General features: G+C 46.4%; 2 protein-coding genes across 4 annotated transcripts in view; one reads left to right on the top strand and one right to left on the bottom strand.

Annotated features, from left to right (window-relative positions):
• The window catches only part of LOC144145499 (RUS family member 1), a 273,889-nt gene that overhangs the window by 235,528 nt on the left and 10,365 nt on the right, over positions 1–27,996 (top strand). The window contains exon 2 of one of the 3 annotated variants that reach the window (XM_077677150.1): positions 27,567–27,950. In XM_077677150.1, the coding sequence (XP_077533276.1) occupies positions 27,813–27,950 (138 nt within the window). In that variant the 5' untranslated portion in view covers positions 27,567–27,812. Of the gene's footprint in view, positions 1–27,499; positions 27,951–27,996 lie in introns of those variants that run through there. The other 2 variants (XM_077677151.1, XM_077677149.1) reach the window with 2 other exon arrangements.
• On the bottom strand, positions 24–26,092 carry Marf (Mitochondrial assembly regulatory factor). The gene is made up of 16 exons (XM_077677145.1): positions 25,910–26,092; positions 25,343–25,645; positions 23,550–23,676; positions 23,258–23,420; positions 20,360–20,481; positions 17,195–17,303; positions 16,994–17,101; positions 13,858–14,011; positions 13,276–13,346; positions 13,047–13,168; positions 10,800–11,134; positions 9,209–9,432; positions 8,601–8,756; positions 8,228–8,424; positions 5,351–5,485; positions 24–666 (listed from the first exon to the last, which is right to left on the bottom strand). Exons 2-16 carry the CDS (start codon positions 25,575–25,577, stop codon positions 597–599), a joined length of 2,328 nt encoding a protein of 775 aa, XP_077533271.1. The 5' UTR covers positions 25,578–25,645; positions 25,910–26,092; the 3' UTR covers positions 24–596.

Below are 27,996 nucleotides of genomic sequence, written 5' to 3'. Positions count from 1 at the left end.
AATCAGAGAGACAACACCAGAAGAACGGAGCTGGTGCGCTTTATTACTCTTGCATTACAACGCTAACAATTTTTTTTAACCAAAACAAAAAAGGCATTCTGTTTTGTTCAATTGTTATGCAGACCAAAAAGTATCTACAATGGATGCATCAAAAATATCAGGAAACCAAAAATTACTCTCAAGCACATGCTGATAACAAGAATAAGTTAATTAAGCAGTAATTTTTTTACATGCATCAGTGGTACTGCTGAAATACAGTTTTCGGAAATGTAGCATAAACAGAAAAGCTTTCATGCACTATAAAAAATGAAACCAATGCTCCTTTCATTTATCATTTCAACAACTTATCCATGCACATGGCGCCAGAAAATTATAAGATCAACAAGAATTTTTTTACCCCTAAACTAAATATAATCACCACAGCCATTCCTTTAGACAAGTATTAGTACTAAAATTGCGCCACAAAATAGCAAAATGAAAAAAAAAAAAAGCAACCTCAACTCCAACAGACGCATGCATCTTCTTAACGCCTCCTACATAACAGACACAAAAATACGTCGCTGTCATAACCAATCAATCCCTAAGGGCCCCACACCCTACTGGTCGTACTGGAGGTATTGTTGCGAAAAGGTCTCCAGTTCGCTCATCAGGTAGCCAGCCTTGTTCCTGGAATAGAAGGAAATATAAGTAAACCCACTGCGTTTCAAGCATGGCAGCTGTTAGTGGGAATGTTTAACAGCATGCCCCTATAAATGTTATGCCTCAACCGCACACTAATTGGCTGTAAACTTGTGTAACCACACAGTGTTTGACTAGCCAAATGTTTGAAACTAGGGAAGTGCGAGTACCTGAGTTTTGAATTACAATCCCTCAATGACTGCACAAGAAATGCCATTCAAAATTTCAATGCCTACGTAATATTCGAATGACAAATAATTTGAAACTCCAAACATTTGAGGTTTTTGTTCTTTTTTTTTCTGGTATCTCAAAATGTTCAGTACCACTTCGTTTCTCAACCCTCATTGCTTGGAGAGTGAATGTCAGTCAAACAAGCCTCATGGCGTAAGCATGTACAGTCTTAGTCAAAAGTCCCCAGGCCACGGCAAAAAATTTCCGGGCTATGAACAAGTAAAAGTAGAAGTTTAACCACTGAAACCAAAGAAATGTAGTTTATACTGTAAAGTTGGTAAAAGCATTAGTAGTGGCAATCGTAACAAAAGTAATTCAATTGTTGCACTCAAGAGTTAAGCTTTGGCTTTAATTATTTGTGGCCTGGGAACTTTCAGCCAGTTTCTCAGCCAAGACTTATGACTTCACAGAGACCTGTTTACGTGACTGGTGACCGTGGACCAAAGTCACTGCTAAGAAACAGAACCGTGCGATTGCAGTGGTGCTTACAAAATTCACTTGATCGCATCACTTGGAAGCTATAACGTGCCGTTAACACAATGGTAACCACGTCATGTTGTGTAGCACGAAATTTAAAAGTTTCGCAACATTTCTAATCTTTTTCAGTGAAAATGGCCTCCTAGGCTGGAATGGAGTTGAGAGAGTTACCAAGGGCTAGTTTTCTTAAATAAAACAAACTGTACTTTGTCTTCAAAGGCAAACTCAACGGTCCCCTGCACCATGCAACGAATATTACTCAGGACGAAACTCAAGACAAGTTCACTAGAGATAAGGTTTTGGTAAACTGCAGCGTACACAAAACACGCATTATACCGTCAGCCCGGTTTTGTTTGCCATTACACATATACCTTCACACTAAAGTTCATTCATTGTTTTCTGAGCGCACTGACTTCCCACATACCGTGGGTGCGAAATAAGCTTGAAGACAACACAAGAGTTTCACTCGTTTGAACGACCTCTACATCAAAATAACGACCAAGCAAATTTCAACACAAAGTAAAAATAACTACAAAAGAAAGTACAGGGGTGATCCAGCCATTCGAACTATGGGAGCAATTTTTGGAGCTGAAAAAATGTTATTTTGGAGCACTATTGTATCAGAGCTTGATTTTGGAGCAGCTTGGGAGCAGCACAAAACTTATGTTGCAGCTTCATTTACCTGGAGATAAAGAAGGCTGGCAACCATTCAGGCAACGCTAATTACTTCCCCACAGTTGTAGACTCTGAAGCTGGTAACTAAAGCACCAAAAATGTGTGCCCCCACAGCCTTTAGACACCACTGCAAGTGAAGCAGATGACAAGCGTTTCTTTAACTTAAAAAAAAAACACCAAGTAACCATTACAAAAACTTATTGATACCAAAAGGGTGCCCATTTTATTTACAATAAAAATATTTCACTATCTCAAACATATTGCACTGATTTGTTGCTCCTTACTTGCGGTTTCGTTCAGTTCATCCAGCTCGGAGGGTCCGGCTCGACAATATTTAGACAGAAGATATTGCACTTCACACGCATCACACCATACTATTGCTTCTTGCTTGCCTTCTTATTAAGTTCATTCAGCTCGGAGAGGGTGTGGCTAAAGGTTGATTGATTGATTGATTGTGGGGTTTAACGCGCCGACGCAACGCAGGCGATGAGGCGCGCCGTAGTGGAGGGCTCCGGATTAATTTTGACCACGTGGGGATCTTTATCGTGCGCCGAAATCTCGTACACACGGGCGTTTTTGCTTTTCGCCTCCATCAGAAAAGCGGCCGCCGCGGCCGGGAATCAAACCCGCGACCTCGTGCTCAGCAGCGCAACGCCTTAGCCACTGAGCCACCGCGGCGGGTTGTGGCTAAAGGCAGAGTTTCCTTCTGCTAATAAAGCCTGCCCTGATGAAATAATGTTTTCAGCACTTTTCAGAAACGCACGGAATGAGATCTCCTGTTCTTCCAAATTCCACCTGAGCCGCTTTTCATTGCCAACATCAGCACCACATTCCCGGCCACTCAGGCGGTGGATAAGAGCAATATGAAAGGGCTTTATTTTCAATACCATCACGCAGAATAAAAAAAAGAACAAAAAACAAAAACAAAGAGCAACCCGCTGCGAAAATCCCAAACGGCAAGTTGTTACTTACGCTGATGCAGTTTTGGCTAGCGCTACTCCACTGCACAAGCCCTAAACATAAGGCAGCAGAGTAATAAAATGATTCGCCGCGAGCGCAGAAAAGAATACTCTCGTTTGTGCATCTCGTCACGAGTGGCCGAACGTCAATCGCTAGTTTTCTACAAGCGATACACATGAAGTAATGCCATTATGCTTGTTTGCAGCAGTGCGGGAAACCACTCCGTTGAGGTTTACGCCACCGGAGTGTATGCATGCCGACTTGCCAAATCACCATCTCTGCTCCGAAGCGGCACCGTGGCTGCACTATTGCTGCACTGTGGCTGCACCATGAGCGGAGCTCGGCTGGGGCAACCGAATAATCGAGCGCACCGCTTCCTCCAAGTTGCCAACCTAGGAACCATCGTGCTGGTTAGCGGGAGAATGATCGTCTCTCGCTTCAGCTGGTTTGAGGGGACAACTCTCGGCCGGAAGACCGGGTTCAAGCGGTTCGGGGCATTTGGCGCAAGTAAAACACCACTGGGCGCAGCAGGGCGCAGGAGAGTACAATTGTAGCAAAATGGCGCAAATGGCGCAGCTGGATCACCCCTGAAAGTAGACAAAAAAGTGGCAGCACAGCAGCCACTTTCTTGCACTGCCCTGTGATGCCACAAGTGCTGTATTTGTGTGATTGGATGCTGCTTGCAGCTAGAGGCGAGTCAACACACTGACTTTCTGGGGTGGTGGCGGTCAGAACGTTTTCATTGTCAAGTAGACAATAGGCAGCGGAGGAGGGGTAAAAACAGCCTATACATTGTAAGCCGTTGCGACTCTCTCCACCCAGTCCAAGACTTTGTCCTGGGTTGTAGGTGTTAAGCTGCGCATGACAGCCTCCCACTGCTCAAACGTATTTGAAGGGATTTAGGAGAGGGTCGTCTGGGGCATCCCCACATTACGTGGTTCCGGTCAGCTCTTTTGGGGCAGAAGAGACAGGAGGGAGAGTAGAGGGCAGGGAGGATGAGGCGCTTAAAGATGGGAGATGTGCAGGTCTGACGCCACAAGACCTCTCGGTGTTGTGAAGCAGAGAGACAAGCAGTGGGGTAGAGGAGTCGTTCGAGACGGTATTGTGACGTAATGTCATGAAAGGTGAGAGCTGGCAGGTGGCCCCGGCAACTGTGGCTGCTGAGTGGCCAGAGCTCGGTAGGCAAGTACTCGGGAGCTGGTGTCGGCTGCCTCATTTCCGGGGAGGCCAGCATGTGCGGGTGTCCAGATGATAGCTATGGCATGCGTTGGGGACAGGTAGAGAGGATGGCAAGGGCAGTAGGGGAGGTCCTACCAGCGCTGAAATCGCAGGTGACGATTTTCGAGTCAGTCACAATCGTGAGAGTAGGGGAGTGGGTCATGGCAAACGCGATGGCAGCCTCCTCCGCCTCCTCGGGAGAAGTGGCAGAAATTGAGGCTGCCATAGTGACTTGGCCTTCCAATGTAATGGCCGCAGGGGTATAGGAGAGGAGGCAGTGGCATCAACATAGAGTACATCCTTCCTACAGCTGAGTGACCTGTGAAGGGCCTTAGCACATTGTGAACGGCCAGTGGTGTCGTACGTAGGATGCACATTTCGGGGGAGCTGGAGAATGCATAAGTGCTTTTGTATGCATGTATGGATTGTGCACTTGCGCTGGAGAGCAGTTTATAGGAAGCTGATGCAAAATAGGGTGGCCCGTTACTGCGCGAGCGAGGTGACTGTACTGGGAGGGCAAGGTGTGCCTCTTTGAAAAAGGCCCCCTGTAGAGGTATTGAGCGCAAGACCGAGGGCCTGTTTGTACACTCTTCTAAGGAGGGTGTTGACAGTGTTTGCATCTGCCCGAGATAGGCACAAGACTTTTTGTGTTTTTGGTGCGCCTTCCCGGTGACGCCACTGTTAGGGTTGTGCGGAGGGAAATTTGAAATTTTTTTATTACGTAGTTATCTATTATTGGAGAGAACTACTACATTCTTTAAAGCCAGAATGGAGTTGTGTGAACCATCAACGGCTAGCTCTTTTAAATAAACCAGGAATGTATGCCGTCTTCAGGGTGCCCTCAACACAGGACATGGCACAACGCCTTACCTAACTTAAGGTGACATTCAAAATTACCCACAGACCAGTGGGAGCAAGTTGAAGTGATTTAGATGCTCAGCTCAGAGGCACCTAGTAGCATTGTTCCAGATTAAGAGCCTTGCGCAACGACGACAATTACATGAAGTAACAGCAGAGTCTCCAAAAGCAGTCAATGGGCTGGACCGTTATTTTAATTTTTCCCAATTTTTTGGAGAACTTTGTTGGGCGATGCTGCCAAAGTGCTAAGTACCTCAATGTCCTGGCATTAGTGGTGGCCTCCTCCATCTTGGAAATCTCCTTGTCCAGCTTTTTGATGTCCTGATCCATTTCGCCCACCACTTCGTCAACCACGTGGCCCAGGCGAGCGAACGTGCTCGACAACTCTCTGAAAGCACAAAGAGCAACTCATAAGTACTAGCATTGCTACTTTCACCAGCAACTGAGAGTGAGGCCCTCCACCCCACTGGCTTCGAGGTGTTTACACGATCCAACTTAGAGAGCGAGCACACAATGTAACCTGCAGAGCAGACTTCTTTTCTTTTGCTTGTGCTTTGTCATGCACATGCATAGTTTACAAAACTTTTAAAAATCTAAATTCTCATGGAACAAAAAACATACTTAAAACACTAGGAACCCTTCTTTGAAAGCCAACCTTCAAAAAAAATTATCTTCTTTTTTCGAAGTGCTTCTACCTTAATAATTTAAAAAAATACAAATGAGAACAGAAGGCATGGCATGAAATCCTGCTTTCAACTTTTTTTTTGCTTAGATTAAACCAATTTCACCTCAAAATAAAGTTTGAGAGATTTTGCTTTTTTGCTTTATGAGAATTTATTAACTGGACACTGAACTGATTTGTAAACATTGTGGGAATACTAGCAACAAATGTAGTCTGGAATCTCTAAGCCATGTTTCGAGAACTCCCGCTGCATTTACATGACTTTATTCAGTAGAAAAATCAATTCGAAAATGCTGTCCTCCTCTCTGCATCCTCCTTGCCAATTTCCTATGACGTTTCGTATGACATCAAAACGAGATGGCTTGACTTGACTGTGCTACTGCACAACTTGCCGACTGTCCGACAGAATCAGTTGGCCTAGCATTTTAGCATTTAGTCGTCTGGCTGCCGGCAGGTCGTCACAACTTGTTCGCTCAATTGAAACAAAGCCAGGAAACGTTTGTGGCTAGAAGAGTGTGCCTTTAGTTTGTTAGTTTGTGGAATGTATCAAGCTCCAAGTCCAAGTTGCTCCACACAAGCGCACATGCGACGGTTTGCTGACTGGCACGCTAGTAGAAAAATCTAAGGCCCATTGAAAGTAGGAGAAGAGTCAGTGAAGTTAATATAGGTACTAAGGAATTAAAATCAACCTAAACTTTTATTGTATGTAAAACCATGGTGCAGAAAGCACTTTTTGCGCTGGGTGAACTAGCACAGCAGTCAGCAGCACAACCACAAATCTCTGAACGTTTTTCTGTCTAAGGAATGCAGCCACTAGAGATGCGATATTTGTGGAAATTTGGGAGACGCTTACTGCACGAGCACTATTCAAGAAATAGTCATTGGAATAGGCTGCTTGGAATTCCAAAACTAAATAAAAATGTTAAGTGGCTATACATTATACACTTTATATTTCCGCCCCTCGGAGCGCTGCCTTGTGGCCGAGTGGTCTGGAGTACAAGGTACATTGTTTTGCAGTTTGCAAGAGCGAATTCCCACCAGTACTACATGTTTTTTTTCTTCTTTTTTTGCAGGGGGGAGGGAGTTGGTTTATTTGTGTTTTGGCATTGTTTTGTACACTAATTTCACCATATTTGCGCTGTAACATTCATTGCTCCACGAGCGAGTTCTCAGAACACATGCGGACTGACACTGATGCACTGGCAAATTCTCGTTGGCATGGTGTTACCATAAGCACTGAGTGCTTGTGGGCACAGTCCTGAATCAGCCGACCCTTGGCATGGTGCAAACACGCCTTTTACGATACAGGCACGAGCCAGGAAATCTCCAAAGCTGGAGGAAAAGCGTAAGCACCTCCAGTGATGTGGAGGGCATTCACCCACTGCGTACGCCTCGGCTAGTGATTGTTAAGATTCCAAGCCGTGCTGGTAGGCTTATCTGATGCATTTTACAGCCGAAAACATGGCAGAAGCGCAGTATGCCAATTACTGAGATATCGAGAATGCCCAAACAGTGATAACGTCGGATGCCAAGCATGTTGTTTCACAGAACCGAAACCGAAACTGGTTTGAATTCTAATCTTGGACATTGTCCAATCACAGTAGCACCTCATATGGACGTCACTGCTTTAGCTGGTGCAGCCGGCCCAGACCGTGCATGGTAGTTTTTCTTCTTTTGGGCTTTATAAAATAAATACTGCTAATCAACCTGATAAACGATAAAAAGTGTGTTTATTTGAGCCAATCCACACAGTGCAAGCAACAACAGGAGCTTGACAAATTCACATCAGTGTCCCCTCAAAACCAACTAGTGTTGGATATTTGCAGTGTTGGCACACCTCCACTGTCACTTTTTTTTTCTTTTGTTCATTCAAGCATTGTTAAATGAGAGCGGAAGACCCAAAAGTAAATCAGTAACATGGCTCACAGAAAAGTCAAAGCACATTGGCAGGTCAATGACATAGACAGAGTTAGTTGAAGAACACTGGAATCCAGCTCTGGCTAAAGCGATGTTTGATCCCAGCGGCGACACAAACCATTTGCTGGAAGATAACGAATTTAATTCCGCAAAATGTATAGAGTTTTTGCGAACTCACCGACCTGGCTTTTAAAAGGCCTTAAAATACACGATGGTGACATGCCCCGAAGGCACTGTCGTTTCTTTCTTTCTGTTGTCTTTACAGAGCCTGGAGTCTTCTTTTTATATAGGTTGTACGCTCGTTAAATGTTTCTAAGATAATAAAATTAGTTGATAGACAAAGCTCCACTTCTGAAGTCCATATCCTTACTGCACTGTAGTTAAGGGCCATGGATCCATTCAGACATGGCCAATTTTGGGTTTCACGTCTTCGTGCTTTGCAGCAAAAGAGCCCTCACTCCCCGAGCCCTTCCCCCCTCAAAAAAAAAAAAAAAAAAAAAAAAAAAAAAAAAAAAAAAAAAAAACACCCACTGTTGCACTTGGTGGGAGCAGTTGGCGCTGGTGAGGTCGACGATGAGGCGCAGCTTGCGGGTGGCGTGCTGCACATATTGGCGCTTGAAGCAGCGCTCCTTGGCCCGCGTGGTCCACGTGAGCCGCTCAAACAGGTACAGCGCCCCGTACGTGCCCAGGGCCACCGCGATCACCTTCCAGCCAATCGCACGCACCATCTGTGCAGTAAAAGGGAGCACGGTTCAAGCTGTCCCTCACTCTCACTCAGTTTAAAGGGGTCGGGTTTAATCTGACTCCCCTATGCTACTGGCCCTGCTTTAGGCCCCTGTTCACTGCCCTGTTGCAATGCTACAACGTGGAGAAAGAAGGGTTGAAACGAAATGGAACCACGCACGCATCCCCCGACGGTCAGCACTCCCAGGGCTGTCTGGGGCGTAGGTGAGACGACCGCCAGCTTGTGCACGATGCCCAGGTAGTCGGGAGGCGCCACTGGGAACACTTTGATCTCGTTGCTGGGCGTCTGCGGTGTGCTCAGCTGGGCCCTCGGGGCCTGCAAGATAAAACGAGGGGAGCATGACATGAATGGGTTTACCTTGTGCGCAAAAGACTTCACCCCAGTTCCCACTTTTAATAATAAAAATGTGCAGTTTTGCAGTCAGGAAAATAGAAACCTTAAAAAAGGTGCATTGACACCACCAGGCCGGTTTTAATTTTTCTTCCCCTTTGCTAGCCTTGCTATTCATGTGAAAGCCGACTGAAAGCTCGGGAGACTGATAACATGAAGGGCAAGGAACTACACGCAAATGTGCACATTGCGTTGGAGGACCACGGTTCAATTTTAGCCTGCTTAAAGGTTCATTAGTGGGAATCGGAAAAGCAAGTAGTTTCAAAACATGTTTGCACTTTGTCCTTTCTAATGAATTAAAAAACGCTGAAGTGCCACGCCTTAGACTCCGTTCGGCTGCAGTGGTTAACAGCACAAAATAGGAAGACATCGCGAACCATGGCAGAGTAGCTGGCGCCCGTGGCTGGGTCGACTTTTCGGTGCTGGGTGAAGAACTTGATCATGTTTGCCAGGCCAAAGGAGAAGCGGAATTGCAGGTCCTCCTGGAAGTCACAGCAGAGGCTCTCGCAGTTCAGCCTGTAGAGGACCTCGAAGTTGTGTCGGGGTAACACGTTGAGCATCTGTGGCTGCTGCTCTGCTGGGATCAATGACGACATCCGGCCTGCAGGGAAAAGAGGTAGTGCGGTTGTGTCAGCACAATAAGTGCACAGCAGAAGATGGTGGCCCTCAAGTGAAGTGTCTGGGATGCTCTGCGGTCTCTAAACGGCTGTCCAGAACTTACATAGCTTTCACATTCCAGTAGAACACACTCTCGCGACTTAAACATGAACACCACGCCGACTAGAATTTTAAGCACCGTTTGATTCTACAGCCCCCTCCTTACTTTCGACAACCACATTGAAAAGAAGAAAAAAATAGAAATAATACATAAATAGACAGACAAACAAACAAACAAATAAATAAATAAATAAATAGATTAGTTATAAAAGGCTTAGTGCCAAGCACTTACCTACTTCCCTGTACTTCCAAAGCTCAAACTTAAAAAAAAAAAATAATAATGAAATGCTGCATGAATGAACTCAAGCTAACACAATATGCCTTATTATTATTTTTTTTTCTATCGGTATTTCCATGGCAATGCATCCATAGATATGGGAAGAAGGAAGCAGACCTCTGTTGCGTGGTTTTGTGTGCATTGCCAAAGTTCAGCGCTGACACAAATTTGCTTTACTGTCACACATGCACGCTTCAAGGCACCCTCCCTTCAATATATACCTTCTTTAACCTTTTTCAAATCTGCAACACTTTTGAAAGTGCGTTCAGTACATAGATAAGGTGGTCATAAGTACCCAAGCCAAATATTACTGTTAATGCGCACATCGCCTAACTTAGAAACAGGTTCAAAAGATTTTTTTCTATTTCTTGGCCCGAGCATTGTTTGTGTGATTGCGTGATGTCACACAATTCATATCCCGGTTATCAGCCGGCATCCTTTCAGTTGAAGCAATAGGTGCATTACGTAGCCACTTGAACAAAATCGCAACAAAAGCAATTTAGAAACCACAAGAGGTGTCTGCAGCAACAGACAAATCACACAATGCTGCTCTGTGGTGGCACTAAGTACAGCTTTCAAAGGGTTCCCAGGCCCAAAGGAAAGAATGCAAGTGTCCATCGGCAATGTTGCGGGGCACCTTTAAAAGCCGACTGTAGCTAAAATTTCAACATCTTAAAAACGCTATTTTTGTATACCGTAGACTCACTGAAAAGACTGGAAGTTACGAAATATGACACCTCAAATACTAGCCAGTGATTAGCCACTGACTAGCAAAAACCGCAGATTTTGACACCGAAATTGATACCAGAAAGAGGCCATTACACCCTGACAGAAGTGACATCGCACCTGGCCCAGCAAGCAGTGTAAGCGAGCCCCGCCAGCCGGTTTCTCGTCGTCACCGGGACAAATCAGTCTTCTTTTATTAATTGCCCGGACTTGTATTAAGGGAGGAAGGAAAAGGAGGATGGTCGTACCGATCATGTCCTTCTGGGCGCCCTCGACGGTCATCTGCAGGGTGGCCGAGAGGCGTGCGCGCAGGTTGCTGCCCAGTCCGCGCTCGACGTAGGCGTGCAGCTCGCGCTTGTACACGCCCAGCACCAGGGGGTCCGGGTGGAAGGGCCGCTCGAACTCGCCCACCAGCAGCTCCAGCCGGCGGATCTCCTCGCTCAGGGCGCCGGACACCTGGCCCTCCACCTGCTCCACCAGCTGCCCGATGCGCTGCTTCGCCTCGTCCGTCAGCAGCTGCAGCTGCTGCTGCGTGAACTGCAGCCGCTCCCACTGCTCCCGGCGCTGCGTCTGCTTCTGCGACCTGGGTGGGGAAGGAGGGAGGGCAAGACCATGGTTAGGCCTAATGCTAGGCCTAACGCCAGGCCTAACGACAGTATAGGCTCCGTGCGCTGGTATGGTGGCGACACCAGCGCCTGAACAACTAGCGCCATCTATGGCCACTGGAGGCATTTATCGGATGTTGCCATCGCTTGCCCCCATGCTACGCTGCGATGACTGCTCAAACCAGCGCGCTCGTTTTAACGGTTTTAGAGAGATGGGATATATTGGCTCGTTTTCTTTTTTATATAAGAAAACCTCTAAACGTGATCGCCAGCTACACGCCGCAAACGATGTTTACGTGTTTACTGCATCCGGGAGGAGCTAGCGAACGCAACGGAGCCGTCCGATGTTTCCAGCAATGGCGTTGGGCACATGACAGATGTGACCCTGGAATGTGACTTCTATTTAGAGGCGGGTACAGTGAATAGTTGTGAGTTCTGTTGTAAACACGCGGCTCACGCATCTCTGCACTTTATTATGAGTTCAGTGAGTCTGAGTCTAAGCGAGGTATAGGCGGGGGAAGCTGCACGCGCAAGTCCGTGTGCCACGGCTCGCGTAAACGTGCAGTTGCTATGTTCGTCAACTCATAACTGTGAGCACTGGGCAGCTATTGCTAAATTTTAGCGCCGGTATCAACGCCGGTGTTCCAGCTCTGTCCAAATCAACGAAATGTTAGTCGTATGGAGTTGGCCGCGATATCTGCGTCAAAGCAGCCACCGAGGCCGCACGGGCAGAACCTCCGCGTGTACACCTAGGAAGGGGTAAGCAGCGATGAGCACCATAATACAGAAGAGGCATAACCGATACATATTGGTAAAGCATAAGCAACACGTAATGCTAAAATGCCGGGGAAGCATAAGCTCAGCGACAAAAAGAAAAAGAAAACGACCGACACCGTCACTACTTCAAGATGATTGACGCGCATATTAATGACCCATTCGTTTATCTGCGGAGGTTGCCAGTGGGATCACTGCAGTTTCGTGTGAACCATTACTGTGCGTCATATTCCGTATCACGCAGGTAAGATTGCTGGGGTGTATGCTGGCGCGCTGTTTTTGTTCCCGATCAGGTTCGCGTTGCCTATGCAAGTTTCGCCGGGCGCCGTCTGTCGCAGGTCACCCCGCCCCCCCACCCTTCTCCGAAGCTGATAGCGGGGGTGCACAGAAACAAGATCCCCGAGTATAAACCACATTCACAAAAAACAGCAAAAAAAGAACGTTCATGAGCAGAATTCGATCGGCGTTGTTTACATTGCCTGTCGCACTGCGCGGGTTCATCGCTGTCGCCTTTCCGCTTCATTTCAAGGGAACCGAGATAAATATTTTTTCGTCAGCTTCCTCACAACCTTTTTAAAATGTTGCGGAGCCGTAGACCCAGCAATACGTACAGAAATGTGCACAACTAGCTCGACTTTTTCACGACGACTGCGGAATCTCGCCCGGTAAGCCGCTCTTTCGGGGTGACCAACATCTGATTTTCGACGGCGCCGCTGTTCGGCGGCGCTGCGGTCGCGCTCGAAACACCAGCGCACGGAGCCTATAACGAAGTTTGCAGTACAGGCCTGCTGGCTTAAGTTAAGACCGAATAAGGGTGAGAGGTTTAACCTTCTGCCCCCTAATGGCCCATGTGCTGAGATTTTGGTGCACGTTCAAGATCCATGGGTGGTCAAAATTGCCGACTGAGTCAAAGTTGTACCTTTAGTGCTTTAAAGCCCCAAAATTTGAAATCCAGAACATTCCCCCTGCTCCCACAACATTCTGTGTGCTGAATATCTGGTCGATTCCTGCCTACAGCTGTGGCACGAGTTATTGCCTTATTGTAACATGAAATCATGTCACACGACAACTGCAGCCAGAAGACCTTTGGGAACACCAATGAAGCCATGTTCTCACTTGAGCAACGACGCCTGCTCGTAGACTTTGTCCATGATGGCTCGTAGCTCGGTTACAATTTTCTGGCCTCTCTGCGTGTGCTGCTCAAACTTCGTTTTCACGGCAGACTTCGAGAGGCACTCCTAAAAGAAGCACAAGGGGAGCCATTAGCCCCACACCTGCAAGAGGTTATCTGCTCCCCACACACATGACAAGGCTCCAAGGTGCACTCATATGGCAGAAGCCTTACCTCAAATTTCCGCTCAAAGTCTTGAAATTCAAAGTATCTCCCCTGGAAACCTTCTGCAAGCCCAATGCCCGCTGGAAGAAAAAAAAAAAGTATATGAAAAGACAGACGTTGCATTACTCCTTCGTTGAGTTTTAGATCACTTTTTCTCGGCTGCACATGACGGCTTGAGAAAGCAGGGCATGCCCATGTGAAGTAGAACAAGTTGAGCATGCTGTCATCACCAGAGCGGCATAGCAGGTGGCAAACACTGCTCATTCTGCACCAGACACCATTAGGAAAAAATAGCCTCAGCCTCCACACTAATATGGATTTGCCACTATTTACAGCACAATTGCCACATACACTAGACATACCCTAAACTAGACTGATACATCTTTGTTCTAGAAATTAGAGCGCAATAAACAGGACACAGGAGTGGCAGGATGGGACAACTGAACTCTCACTCCCAAAGAGCTAAACGTGAAAGCTCATTCAGTCTTGCTTCTACTGCACAAGTTTGCGCCAACTTGCCCAACGTCTTTTACTCATCCACCTATTTGAGACAGACGCAGTGGGGTCAGGGGGCATCCGCTGTGCACTCACAGTGCTGGGGCAGGCCCTGCTGCTTGCGCAGCCGGGCGTTGAGCACTTCCCGGGCCGACACGAAGAACACCCGGTCCTCAGCCTGCTGGCGACTGACCACGCGCAACTCGTCCACCAGGAAGGCCAGGTTGCGCTCCATGTGCTGTTTGCGCACCTGCAAGGTGGCCGGGCGTGGGTGGCCGAGGGGTTGGGAAAGTATTAAAGCCGCTCCACTCAACGTGAAAGCTGCCAGATGTGCAGAGCAGTGATTCGCCATAATGGGCTGTAGCGCCATTATCCACTCATGGCTACCACCCAATGCAATTCAAATTTCCCACCTCCGCAGTGCTGCACGCCCCCTGCCTGAAGCAGCGCCAGCGGGAGTTCTGTTCTTTTTGTGCTTGCTTTTCCTCCCGCACATGCTGGCGTTGCACTGCCACTTTTTTTTTCTTACTATCGTAAAAACCAACCCAACGAGTGTTCCGAACTAAATGAACTTGAGGGCTGCCGGTTAATTACATACATTTTGACTCAAATGTACGTTCAGTTTTCTTTGCGCTAAACAATGGGGAATGTATGACAAGCGCCACCGGTTCGCAAGTTTCAAACAGTTATGACTATTTAAGCTGCTTGGTTTTTGAAGCCTCTGCAGGACGCCCAACGACGGTACGCCGGGCTCTACTTGGGTCCGTTATCTTGCTGCGACGCCTGATTCCGGCACTCGCTTGACATCGAGGTCGAGCGTTACAGTGAGCTACGACAACAAGGCCAGCCCCTAAAGTGCTCTGTACTTAAAAAAAACTTATCCTCCCACCCCCACTAAGAGCAGCATTCACAACAACCGGCGACAACCACACAGCGAGCACTGCTAACAAGAAGTGCAAATCAGTCAGGTTTAGTTGACGACTGCTCTAATGGGACACCAAGATTAACAGACCAACAATAACTGCGACAATCTCAACAGTTGGCCAGACCTCCAAGAGCTGTGAGAAGACCAGGTGCTTTCCAGTGGGATGGGCTTAAATGGATGCACAACCCTCCCCCCCCCCTCCCCCCTCTCCCTCCCAATCAAGCAATTCGCACCTAGCCTCATGTCTTTCTTGGTCAAGTTGTCATTGTGAAGGCTCACAGCCCTTAGGCCTGGTTTATAAGTCTGTCTGTCCAAGCCTAGCCATTGATCTGAATCTTAATTCAGACCATCGCCTTGCTTGCTCCCTGCTAACCATACATACACAGTATCATGTTTGATAACAAGTGACTGCTCAATAAAGACTGTTTAGCTTGCTCAGTTTATGCAGCTACGGTGCTTTTTCACCTTATTTATGTTTTTTTCCCCATTTTTCGCTTCCTTAATTTGAGCTCCGTGTTGATGCAACGTCCTCTGGTCCTCTAAATTCTAACTTGACTGCTCCGCATAACTTCTTGTCCCCGAATGTCTCACTGCACCACAGTTCACTGCCACAGTAAGAAAAGACAATTAAAGAAAGGGTTCAGGAAAAAAAAAAGAGCAAAACAACAGCCACATTTTGCAAACTCAACATAATGCACAGCTGCCCAGTTAGCCATCGCTCACCTTCGGTCTTGGTGAAGATAAAATGTGAGGGTGGTTAAAAAATCATCCGCAGTCTATTTTGGCAACTTGTAATATTCCAACAGCAGAAAATGTACAAGTGCATCGTCTTTTTAACAAAGTCCTCCCTGCTTTTCTGTGCACTTGTTTCACTGTTTGAATTGTACCCATCTGCCTTTAAAAATAATAGTTTTTGATATGTCCTTTGTACATGTACTAGTACACACCACTTAATGCAAGCATTGGTCTGAGTGGAATTTGATCGATCATGTCTTGAAGCTTTCTTGCTTACTGTAATGCATACTGTTTACTGTTGAGCCCGTCTCCACACATGATGCTCCAGAACTGACTCCTAAGATGCCAGTCATAGACTCGACACAGACCAATACAGGCAAGAAGTAGGGCATACAATGACCAGACAACGAAGAGTAACATTTCTAAGTAACATGCTTGCATGCTTTCTGTAACATCCTTTCTGTGTAAAAGATAACAGAAACCAAAGCACGGGTAACCTCTGAATGATCCTTGAATGTTTTACTGGCTAATTTAACTTAAAATTTGTTTATTTCTAGCCACCCCCAAAATAATTTACAACTTCCACTGGGTACAGATAAATTTTAAACAGCATTAACCATGAAAGCTTCACGTTGCGTTAGCACCAGGCTTAGAGGGGCCATGCGGATAAAATACGTTTGTTTTACTCGAAAGATTCAGTGTTTTATAGGGCCCTAAGCGCTTGTTCGGCAGCAAACGATGCTTTATTAACTGAGAAATTAAATATTTTAAGTCAGAATTTCAATTCTCCTGCTAAATCGTGTGTTTTCGTGACGTCGATAACGACGCATTAGGAGCAGGGCCTTTTATTAAAACTAAACATACCCCGTTGACCAGGGCTGCTCCCATCTCATAGGCACCCGTTTGATTATCTTGTTCATCGCCCCCTTTCATAGATGTTGCTGCAACACTGCTGAAATGCCAGTGTCCGCACTTTGCTTCTGGCAAGACATCTACACCTGCTGTATTTTTATTACGGTTTATACTAATCGTTTCCTAAAACTTGAGCTATGACTCTACAAACATGGTCACGTAAGCGACCGTGCCGCTTGTGTCAGTTGGTCAGTGTTGTTTCAGACAAGTCCAGCGCATCCGACGGGTGTGTTAGGCAGCGTCAGCCGGCAAAGTGCCGCACTATCTGCTTCGATGTTTACATGTGTTCGTAACTTGTTCCCCCCACATTTCTTACTGCTATAAAAAGAATGTGCCCTACATTTAAGCGCAAATAGCTCGTTCGGCAAGCTTATAAGCCCTGCCTAATTTGCGTTTTCTTTTGCCGGCCTCAGCCAATCGCACAGCAGGGCTTATGACATCATAGGTTCTGCTGCGGGAAATGAGCTAGTGGGTCGCATGGCCATTCCCTTTCTTCCTAATTATGTAGCTTATTTGAGCGAAGTTTACGTTAAAAGCGGTGTCCGTATGATTCTAACGAGGCAATCTTTCAAATGAACCAAAGTTGCGTTTTGTCTGCATGGCCCATTTAAACGTTCAATGATCACTTTCTCGTTACTACAAAATGCAGGCAGCGCCCACCTTTTCAATAATCTCTGGCTCCAAAGCCGACGCATCCCAGCGATTGTTGAGGATGAAGATGTTTGGCTTGGAGAGACGCTCGCTGACCTTGTGAAAGAAGTTCTTCTCCTGCGAGTGCAACACGTCGGCTCTCAGTCATTTCGTCCATTCCACAGTCCTAACAGGTAGCAAAAAGGAACAGGGAAAACTGGGAAAACTTACCGTGACCATCAGGGTTGATTCTGCGTTGGCCACCAGCACAAACACATCTGCATCCAGGCAATGCTTGTCAATCCACAAATCAAGGTTCGGGGAGACATCAATGCCGGGGCTGTGGGGACGAAATTTTTTCGACAGCCCATTAGAAATGTTTCATTTGTGTCACCTTGTTTGTGTGTGTGTGTGTGTGCTGCGGTACTCAACTGACATTTTGATTAGCCCGCAAGAACTGGAATTAAAATGACCGGGAAGACATGGAAATTCCTAAGTGTCAGTACTCCTGTCATCACAGCTTGGTAACTGGAAGCAGCACCCAGTTAAGAATTACTCTAAACCCACAGACTTTCCCATTGGGACTAGACCTGCAGCCATGCACTAAGTACAGAAGTGCCATACCATTGATAATATGCCCGTGGCAAGACAAGTGAAACAGAAGTGCATGGGATAGCAGCACGCAGACAGTGGCAACGAGAAGAACTGTGAATGAACACAGCGGTACGACCGTACGACATCGGGTGTCCGGTCCACAGGACACCACCCTACTGGGCCATCACCACGAGGCACGCAGGCACGGACTGGGTTGCCCAGCTGGCTGAGCCTTCAGCCTGACCAGCCACCTTCATTCCGTACAAGCTGCCCAGTCCCAATTTGGGCCACCCTTGGAGGCCGTGGCGACAGTGTCAACCATGGGCTCAATCACAACCTCCCATGCACTTGCCGTGAGTCTCTAATGTAAGACTCTTGTCCCTCGTGGCAACATTCACCATGCCTTTTCCATTGTCCATGTCATTGCTCTTCGCCCTGTCGATCCTTTTTTTCTTTACTGTCCTTTTCAGTGAATACAGTGTGGCTTTTTTTTGCACGGATGGGTGTTGGCTCATGATTTTCTGCCAGCTGGAGAGCCGAGAACAGGGTCTGGAATGCACAAATCACGGGCCTCACCACGGGAGTTCATTAAAAGGGCCCGAGGCAAACATTAATCCCAGACGGAATGAGAGCACGAAAGGCACAACAAACCAACAGGAAGAAAAGAAGAAAATCAATGTTCCAGTAATAAGAAACTGGCAATGAGTCCAGTTCAAGTAAAGGGATATTGATGAATGGCGGGGAAGTCTTACTGGAGTGAAGACTTTACTTGCGCAGGCCGCTGGAGATACGAGTGAGGCAGCAGCAGTTGCGGCTAACTTGATGGATCGAGGGTAGCTGGAACATACAATAGAGGCAGCAGGGCACAGTGGCGTGATGCTGGTGGTGTAGATGCAGCGACTGTGAATCCCATCAGCATCCACAGTACACCTCAGTTCTGACCACCCTGAGGACAGGCCACCCAGAGCCCTAAACTTGTCACCACTGGTTCGTCCATCAGGCATCTTCTGAGCCAAGCCCTTTCCTTCTCCTCTTCCATTGCATCCTTTTCATCTCCATTTTCCTACTCCACAATGCCGGTTTTGCTTTTCCTCCTCACTCTTCTTGATTCCATGCTAGTTTCCACTCTTCATTGCTATGTTCCTTCTTTTGCCTTACCGTTCCAGTGATGCTTCACAACTTGGTAATGATAACTCTTCCAATGCTGCGGCTTTTCTCTTGTAAAGGCTGCTATACTGTCTTCATCCCCTTTTCAGCCACTGAGCAAGCAGAGAATAGGTCAAAAGATTTGTATATTCCCTTAACAAGCCACTCAGTTTTCCTACCAGTCCTGCATCTTCATACATTAGTATTTCCAAATCTTCATGTCATCTTGCCCGTTGCATTACCTCTTGTAGAAATGCACGGGCTAAAATTGATAGGTCAAAACTGATTGAGACTGAAGTGCATTGATTTAAAAGGACAGACAACCGATTTTTGTCGCGTATATGTTCTCTAGCTCATAAGAAAGCCAGCGTTTTATATAGCCCGGTAACCACAAGCAATTTCTAAACAAATTGGCGGAAATAATTTTAATTTGGCAGCAAACTTCCTGAAATCGGAAGGGTGGCGGTTCGTAGTGTCAAAACTTCACACTACAATACGTGTCCCTGTCACATGACCTGCAAACCTAGCAGCTACTGTAACTGCTGAAACGTTTATTTACGTATTGAAAACCTTTTAACACAAGTATTTGTACAAGGTTAAATTGTATATGTATTTCTAAACATTATTCTGAAATTTTTAAAGACACGCCGCCCGCCGTCGCTGGGTGCCTCTCAGCATGCCTCTCAGTGTGGCTAACTGAGCTTCCATGCCCAGAATCAACAGCAGCGTTCAGTAAACTGACCCAGCGAAGGAGCTTTGACGATTCTGCCTGAGTCAGGGGCATTTGTTCTGCCAAATATTTGATTTCAGTTTCCATATACGCCAACAGCAACTTTAAAAAAAAAAAAAAAAAAAAACATGTCGCGCCCGGGGAGAATTGAACTTCCCACCTCCACAATGTGAAGCCAGATTCTACCTATCGTCTATCCCAACAGATGGCGCATTCGTGCAAAATAGACCGTTGCATTAAAAAAACACATAAAGAACAGGAAAGCCTGCGATTCAAACTTTTTAGCTGGGAAGAAGTTTTTAAATATCGTTTTTTATTTCGCATACAGACAAAAGTATGTTGCCGAGCTACTCTATGTCATGGTTGCCAGCTTTAGTTTTGGGAGGGACACATACGGCTCGTAGATCTAAAAATTTCGAGTTAAGAAGTTCTAGGGCGTTATCAGCAAAACCGTTTCTCATCAAGGTGCTTTAAGTGATTCCCTTTCATTTGGGATCGAGAATATATACTCGACAAAAATCGGTTGTCTGTCCCTTTAAAAGTGAACAGTGAAACACACACAGGGGTGATGAGAAATTGGCTGGGCACATTATCAACACACCTGCCTGCATCGATGTTACGCCGATGTTGTGAAATACCTCGAGTTTAACTACTGCACGAATACAACCCCAGTGCAGCCGATTCAATTTACATTACCACCACTTCGAACCTATTTCCTACAATCCTACATTACAGAACTGTAAGCACCCGTCCATGGCTTCAGGCCACTCGGTGTTAGGACGGCACAATACAACCACACAAGGTATTTCCATCATCATCCAAACAGTTGTTAGTCTCCAATAATTTTTATCAGTGTCCAATTGTGTTATCAGCCCGCTTTCAGGCACGACTGCACACAATGGTGTGTAGTGCCACTTTGCACTTACCTGTCGACCAAAACCACGTCATCTCGTAGCAGGTTGCACCTGTCCTTAGGCCAGAAGATCCTCACCAGTGTGCTCTCGCCAAGCGACTCAGAATTGAGTGCGTTGGCAAGCTGCAGCACAGACTGCACGAGCACAAAAAGTGGAGGTTGATGGCACGTCACATTTACACAAACAGCATTCGCTATCATTAATGCAATCCCCTATAATGTGTGTTAACCTTTTCACAGAGTCTAGTGGATGCCAGTGGCTTTTGTTATGCTGCTGCTTTTTCATGCAAGCTCTTGCGACCGTTACTCCCTTCGTGACACAAGTTTTTTTTTTGTTCAATCTTTTCCAACACTGATCTGGAAATGGATTTTACAACAGCAGCATCAGTACAGCGTGGGGTTCAGTAATGTAATCAAAGAACACATGAACACAATGCATATAATGTTGTTCTCAATGCGCCGTTCAGGCCTAATGGATGCACAAATACCCATCATGCAGCCATCCCCATCTGTAATGTGTGTAAAGCGAAATAAGCCCACTCTCTTTACTTCACTTCAGTCATTTTTTTTTTCTTTTTTTGATCTGGCATTACTATACTGCAGGGGTAACGCAGGATGCAAAACTAACACCTTTTAGCATACGGTTCAAATTAAATTCTAGGGTTATGCGTGCTGGCACTGCACTTGTGTTGTGTTGGTTGTGTGCGGACAGTTTAAAATTATTTTGAGAACCTAGAGCTCCTTATTCTGCTACAATCCAAAGTATGTTAGCGATAGCTGGGAATCGACCTCATGTTTCTGTGCTCTAAAGCAGAAAGATGAAGCAAATAATCCAGCACAGCAAGTGATTTAGCATGCAATCTCAGCCCCCCTGACAATGCCACCAATACTGGCTAAGCAACTTTTGCAGAACATAGGTTACACAAATCAAAATCGGTCAATATTTGAAAGTCACAAAAAGAAAAAAAGAAGAAGAAGAGAGAGAAAGACACCGGAACTACCGCACATTTCTATACCGCTGGAACCAGAGAACAATTGAACCACACACGTGCAGCATCTGAATTGGCTGTGTAACCTCCACAGTAGCCGGCCAGAGCACTTTCTCAGAACGACCTGTCTTTCATTAAAGGAGCACTGACACGAAAATTTTATGTCACACTTTTATTGCTTTTATCGATGCTTAATGGTCTGGCCAACCTGAAACAGCACTTCAAATACTTCAGCGGGCGATAGTTAATTACATTGAATGGCCTGAAAATCGTTTGTTTCAAATTCCCGCGCTTTCATCCCGAGCGGCGCATATGACAGACTCCCTGCCTGACCTCACCGCTTTGTGCGGACGTCACCGGCGCCTGCTTGAGAGGGTGTTGCGCCCGCTCGCCGCTCGTGGGGCCGCGCGCGTGAAGTGATGTCACGAGTTTTTGACGAGCGCTGTTGCGTCACTTCTTTTTCCTCTCCTGGAGTGATGTCACGCTGATGTCCGTTTGCTGAGTGCCGCTCCGCGCGCTGCTCCGTCGTCGCGATAAATGAGATCCAATTGAACTATGTTCTTCGCATCGCAGGCCGCTCATATTTCAGCCAGGGTATTCTGCTAAGTGAAGGAAGCGAACTGTGCAATAATATTAACGCCGAAAATTGGTGTCAGTGCTCCTTTAAATACTAAACATATCTTTCCCGCCACCTCAACACCCTTCAAAAGGGGTGTTCATTATTGGTGTCAGTGCCGAAAATTGGTGTCAGTGCTCCTTTAAAGCTTACTCCTCTCTCTTCTACTGGGCCATTGGTCTCCTCAAAGCCTGGCACCCCACAGCAGCCCTGGTCGCATGTGCTAGAAACAGGGGTACGGAACCAAACAGTCTCAACACTCATGAAGCCTCGCTGCAATAATTTTGAACAAACCAGCAATCGCAAACAGTAGAGAGTTTTAGTATAGCGGGAGCTAGCGTTTAGCGCGCGCTATTTCTTGCGCGCGCCCTAGTGCGCATGCGCAGTCCGCAAAAGGAGGGTTTGCGTTTAGCGGACGCACGCTATTTTCCAGAGTTTGCGGGCGGTACTTTGCGGCGTTGCGGGCCGTGCGCGGCTGGCGCTGGTCTCGCGAAACCTGTTTTCTCGAGACGGCCTGCCCCCGCTGGCCGCTGCCGGCCGGAATGGTTCTGTGCGCGCGCGCCTCGCCTTCAGCGACGATCTCGCGTTGCTGACAGTGACAGGTACCTGCGGTCGCACAGCATACTAGACTGTACTTCCCTGTATCGCTGTGCCAAGCCGTACCGAACACCGCCGGTGTGGGCGATAACGCCGTTTGCCTGGGGTCGCGTTTGTATGGGCTGGTTGGCTTGCGAAGTTATAGTTATTTGTTCATATCCTAGATGGCGCTAGCGACGACACTGAGCCTTCTAACTGGTGGGGACGGTGCAGTGACTTTGGGCATTCAGCCGTTTTTTTTTTCCTTCTTTATATATATCTTGTAAACATTTTCACCTGGGTCGGACATTTCGGTGTCCACCCAATACAAAGAGTTTCTGGCCACAACGATCATCATCATCAGCAGAACCACGCTATTAGCGGAACGTTGCTGGTGCAGTACTAAAAGCGGGGTTGGTAGAAAACGTTTGCGGAGCGCAAACGCAATATTTTGCGCGCGCTAAACGCTAGCTCCCGCTATACTAAAACTCTCTAGTGGTTGCTGCTAGCAGTGCACTTCAGATCATAACACTCTCCACCTCTGTATAAGATAGCCCACCATTCACATTCAAAGGCAGGGCCACTACATTTCGGTTTCCAAGTTTTGGTGGCGCAAAAGACTTCCAACAATGCAGATTTTTCGAAAAGATAAAAAATGATGAGGGAGAGGAAGAATGTGTATGGGCATGTGTGTGCGTGTGCATGTGTGCGTGCAGAGCAAACACGTTACCTGCACATTCTTCGGCTCATTCGAATCCTCAGTTAGCAGGTATGCCTCAGAGCTGTCCGATCCTTCGACTTGGAGGAAGCAGTTTGTGGTGTGACCTAATCCGCTCGGCAGAATCTTGTCCTGAAGCATGGAATTGATGACTGTGCTTTTTCCGTTGCTGGTCCTGCAATACCGACATTGTTTGAGTCACTCAAATCAGTTACCAGAGCTGTGTATCAGCTTCAGCGCACAAGCTAACACAAGGCATTTCAAGCATCATGCAAGCTGGCTACTCGGTGTGGGGGAGCGTTACCTGCCAAAAAAGACGACTTTCATGTGATCACGTGACAGGACGTCCCGAATCCCAGTGATTTTGCCCTTGAACTTTTCGACTTCAGCACAGTCTTCAGCCTTGAATGCCTCCATGCCGGAATTGAGGGCTGCAAATACCGCACAAATAACGTATGAATTATAATGTGCAGACACTGCACGAAGCAGTGTCTACGAAGTTCTAAGCTAGTCTTTCATGACATAGTGATGGCCCCAGAGGGTTTCCTACTAGGCTGAACATAACCCGTAAATTAAATATTTTGCTGTTTAGCCATTTGGGCCTCCTTGCTGCAAAAGACTGGATGCGGTTCATACACCACAAGAATTAGACAAACACTTCAATGTTGTATTATTGCAATAGTGCAGACACTGGATGTGGCTAACTGGTCGTACCTGCAGCAGAACAGACAATTGGACTAGTTGGTAGGTATTCATCGTGGTGGTCAAAGCGCTCACAAAACAGGGACTAAGGAAAAAAGACAAGACAGTGCCATGTTGTTTTTCTTCCTTCGTCCCGGTTTTGTGAGCACTTTGGCCACCAAGATATCTTACCCGTATAGTAGCATGTTCATCGTATGATCAGGTGAGGGGGAAGACTGGATTGACAACATCGGTTGTTTTATGTTATTGCCTTTCTTTGCTTGTTTGAGAGTGTGCATGGGTACATGCACGTTTGCAAGCACATTTATACCCCTGTCACATATGCACTATCAATCCGAACTGAAGCAAAGCGCAATTGACTTTTTGAGCGCGTTCGACATACCACTGCAGCTAAACGGTGCGTTTCAATCCCAATTGAGAAGTTTCACCGGTTGCACTCACGTGTGCCAGATGGTGCCAAAAATGGACTTCATGGCCGGCGTCTGGTAACTTCGCGCGGTCGTAGGTATACATAACTATATAAGTGTTACCGCACACTTTTTTAGGTCAAGTTATTTGATACAATTTCTGGCATTGAAGTTGTCAACTTCTGTGCCATTAGACTACAGCAGCACCTGCTCGCACTGCGGTGAGATCTGTACCCTCTACCACATGGTGTGGGCCTACCAGAAAAACCCAAATGTTCGCCCAATCCCCAACCCTTCCTATGAGCAGTGGGAGAGAGAACTGGCCAGCTTCAGCAGCGAAATTCAGCTTCGGCTGGTGGAACGTGCAGAGAAGGCAGCAAGCACAATGAGATCCTGAAATGAGGAATCCGACCACGTGCTCCTTTTTTTTTTTTTTTTTTGCAAAATAAAGTTTACTCTTTCTTAACGTGGACGAGAGCATCACTGCTTTTGTCCGATCGCGCTTGGGAAACCAGGATTAAGTTCAAGCGCGATCAGGCTCGATCGCGACTGAAACTGCCGTGTAGCAGCGCCTGATCCGGATTGAGCTCGTGAAAGTGCCCCTGTGACAGGGGTATTAGACACGTTGACATGATTTGGACACAGTACTTTTAATGCTCCTTTAATGCAGTGAAAGCAAGGCTTAAGTCGGGACTATTTTATCGAACATCTCCCGCCCCATATTCTGTCTTCCACAACCTCCTATGTGCACAGTTGATGTGGAAACTCATAGCATTTATGTAACACCCGTCAGAATTCTTGTCCTCAAACGTATGCTCCCATCTTTTACAGAAACATTAGCAACGTGATACAGCTTGTTTCTGCAAGACATTGCTGTTTTACAGATGAAGTAGCCTATAAAGGCTTTGATTTATCATCATCCCAATGTGAAACTGCAACAAAAAACGTGTGAGACATAAAATGCAGTACAAAAGTGGCAAAGACTCACCTTGAAGAAAAACGTGGCTTTCTTCAACGTAGCCTTGGATTCCCACGAAAACGTCATTGATGCGCTTTTTTGCAGACACAAATATCTTAAGTGGTGATATGGTGAGATCCGCTAACTGCCTCGTGTCCTTGGGCAAGCTCGTGAGTTTTGGCGGCGACCCCGACGTTGGTTGGCTGGGGGGACTTGGATCCAGAGGGCTCAACGAAACCGATCGACTGAGCGAGCCCGACATCATGCCCAGTGATTACGCAGGAACGGACCCGAGATGTGTTTTGCGGTGATCAACAGAAAATTCAAACCGATCTGAAAAAAAAAAAAAAAAAAAAAGCCACGCTTGCTGATCGACCGAGCATTGCCTCTATTCTAAATTAACTTCGGCGAAAGTGGCATGTGTTTACATTACGGACACACGACCCCCCAAGCATCGTAAGCAAGAGACGACCTTGTGAAAAACTTGTTCGCATTATGGACGAGCTATGCACACGACAAGCATTACAGCCAGTGAATCCCTATGCGATCAAATAAAGATGACCCAACGCGGTAATGAAGTTCAGAGATCCAACTCACAGGAGATTCGTGACACATTTTACATGAAGTAGTACACATTAACGAATAAAACGCAGTGCGGAGCCATCTTTAGGTTATATAGCAATAGACAAATATCAGACAATTGCGTGAGTATATGGATGGATGAATAAATATCAAAGGTTAGATTCGGGAAAATTGCCAGTGCGGTCAGTGCAACCACAAACTTGATGATGATGTAATTTTCCAATCAGACCTTCACGGTTCAGCCATAAAAAATCCTCTTTGGCCCATAGTAGAGTCAGCTATTATAGTTTACTCTACCAGTACTGTTGAAACTGTATGCCATGACCAAAATACGCGCGGATAGAGAGAAAGAAAGGGCTTTTTAATCGATTCTCGTCCGAGGCGTGTTCTGGCTGTTTTGGATATTGGTTAACAACATTGATACTCAGCGTCACTTTTGGTTTTGTTTTTAGCTTGCGCATGCGCAGTTAAGTTTACTGTTCCTGGCTGGCAGGCAATGTCATTGTTTCAATGCTGCTCTAAAATAAAAAAAGCAATGCAAGGCACTTACAACACGCATTACTAAAACTAAAGATTCTGTGTTTCTATTAAGGAGGTATTATAGGAATGTTGGAATAATGATAGCTTACGTCTCATTTATTCACATTTTTATAACTGATTTCAGTACCACCCTAACAAGGGCTTTTCATATTTGATGTAGTATAAAAGAAATAGCGCACGACTGAGGTTTGGATGAAGACTTACGACTTACGTGAGGTAGCTAATGCTACAGTCCCTAAACCTGTCAAAGCCATGACCCGTGTCTTGTCTGACCCGCTTTGCCAGCGGGCGTTTTTTTGCTTGAAGATAATAGGCATCACCAAAGTTCACTGCGTAGTTTCCTATTTATTCCTGATTTTGCACATGAACGAGTAATACTTTATTGTTCCCAATCCGGAATTTTCAGTTCAAAAAGAACCCAAAGTCCTTTTTTTATAAAGACAAGAGGGGCACTTCATTGTTAAAAACCCTGCACGTTTGATCCTCGGCACATGAACTTTGATTTAAGCCACTTTCTCGAGCTGCCCCTGTGATATCAAAGGCACTACCTAGGATAGTCATTACGCACTATTTTGAAAGACTAGTTTTTTTATCATAACAAGGGTGCATTAATTTGTTGTGGGGGGCTCCATAGTTAATAATAGAGCCACTAAATAAGCTACGCTTGAGCGTTCCAAAACATGATGATGTAATTTTCCAATCAGACCTTCACGGTTCAGCCATAAAAAATCCTCTCTGGCCCATAGCAGAGTCAGCTATTATAGTTTACTCTACCAGTACTGTTGAAACTGTATGCCATGACCAAAATACGCGCGGATAGAGAGAAATGTCCAAAACCGACCGGGCACAATTATATTCCATTACTGTATTTTTTTTTTTATTTTTAAACAAATAATGCGTCCACGGGAGCTGTAAACTCGAACATTACGAACACTGTAACCATGTTGAAGGGTTGAAGGAGTAGTATTTGTAGTATTAACTTATGGTTGAAGGCGCGTAGTGCAAATTTTGGCGCCGTGGCGACGGGCTTGGTGACGTGACATACCATTTGTTATCACGTGGTGTGTTTTGCCAGTTTTGCGGCAAAGCCAGCGAAGCCGGCGGAAGGCGAAAGTAGCCAGTGGCTTCGAAGGTAAACGTAAACCGCGTAAACCTCTGCCTCAGCCAGGTAGGCTGTGCCTGGCTGTGTGAAGCCTCCGTGTTCTGTGGCGAAGTTGGAATTCAGTTTGGAGCGTGGTATACACGCGGCCAGGAACGACATCGAAGAAGTTTCCTCCACCTCTTCAACTAGAAAGTCTACGCCAAGTATTTGGTGCTTGTTTGTGGTGCGAACGTGACGCAAATTTTGGTGAGCTAAAATTTTCCGATAAGCATCGCAATGACTGGGACTCTGGTCGCTCGCGAGACGTGCGGATCCGAAATTGAGCAGTCTTACGTCAAGTTCGAAAACAGCGACAAGCTCTTTGTTGTGAAGCGGTCGCCTCGCAGGTGGTCGTCGCTTCGAACGTTTTTCAGCGTAAGTTGATTGTACACATCGTATTATTCTTTTTCTGTGCATGATC

This window comes from Haemaphysalis longicornis, unplaced genomic scaffold, assembly GCF_048455015.1.
Source record: "Haemaphysalis longicornis isolate Haplotype H1 unplaced genomic scaffold, Haemaphysalis longicornis Haplotype H1 scaffold_7, whole genome shotgun sequence".
NCBI lineage: Eukaryota > Metazoa > Arthropoda > Arachnida > Ixodida > Ixodidae > Haemaphysalis > Haemaphysalis longicornis.
The sequence above is the reverse complement of the archived record's forward strand: the minus strand, read 5'-3'. Positions and strand labels throughout refer to the sequence as shown.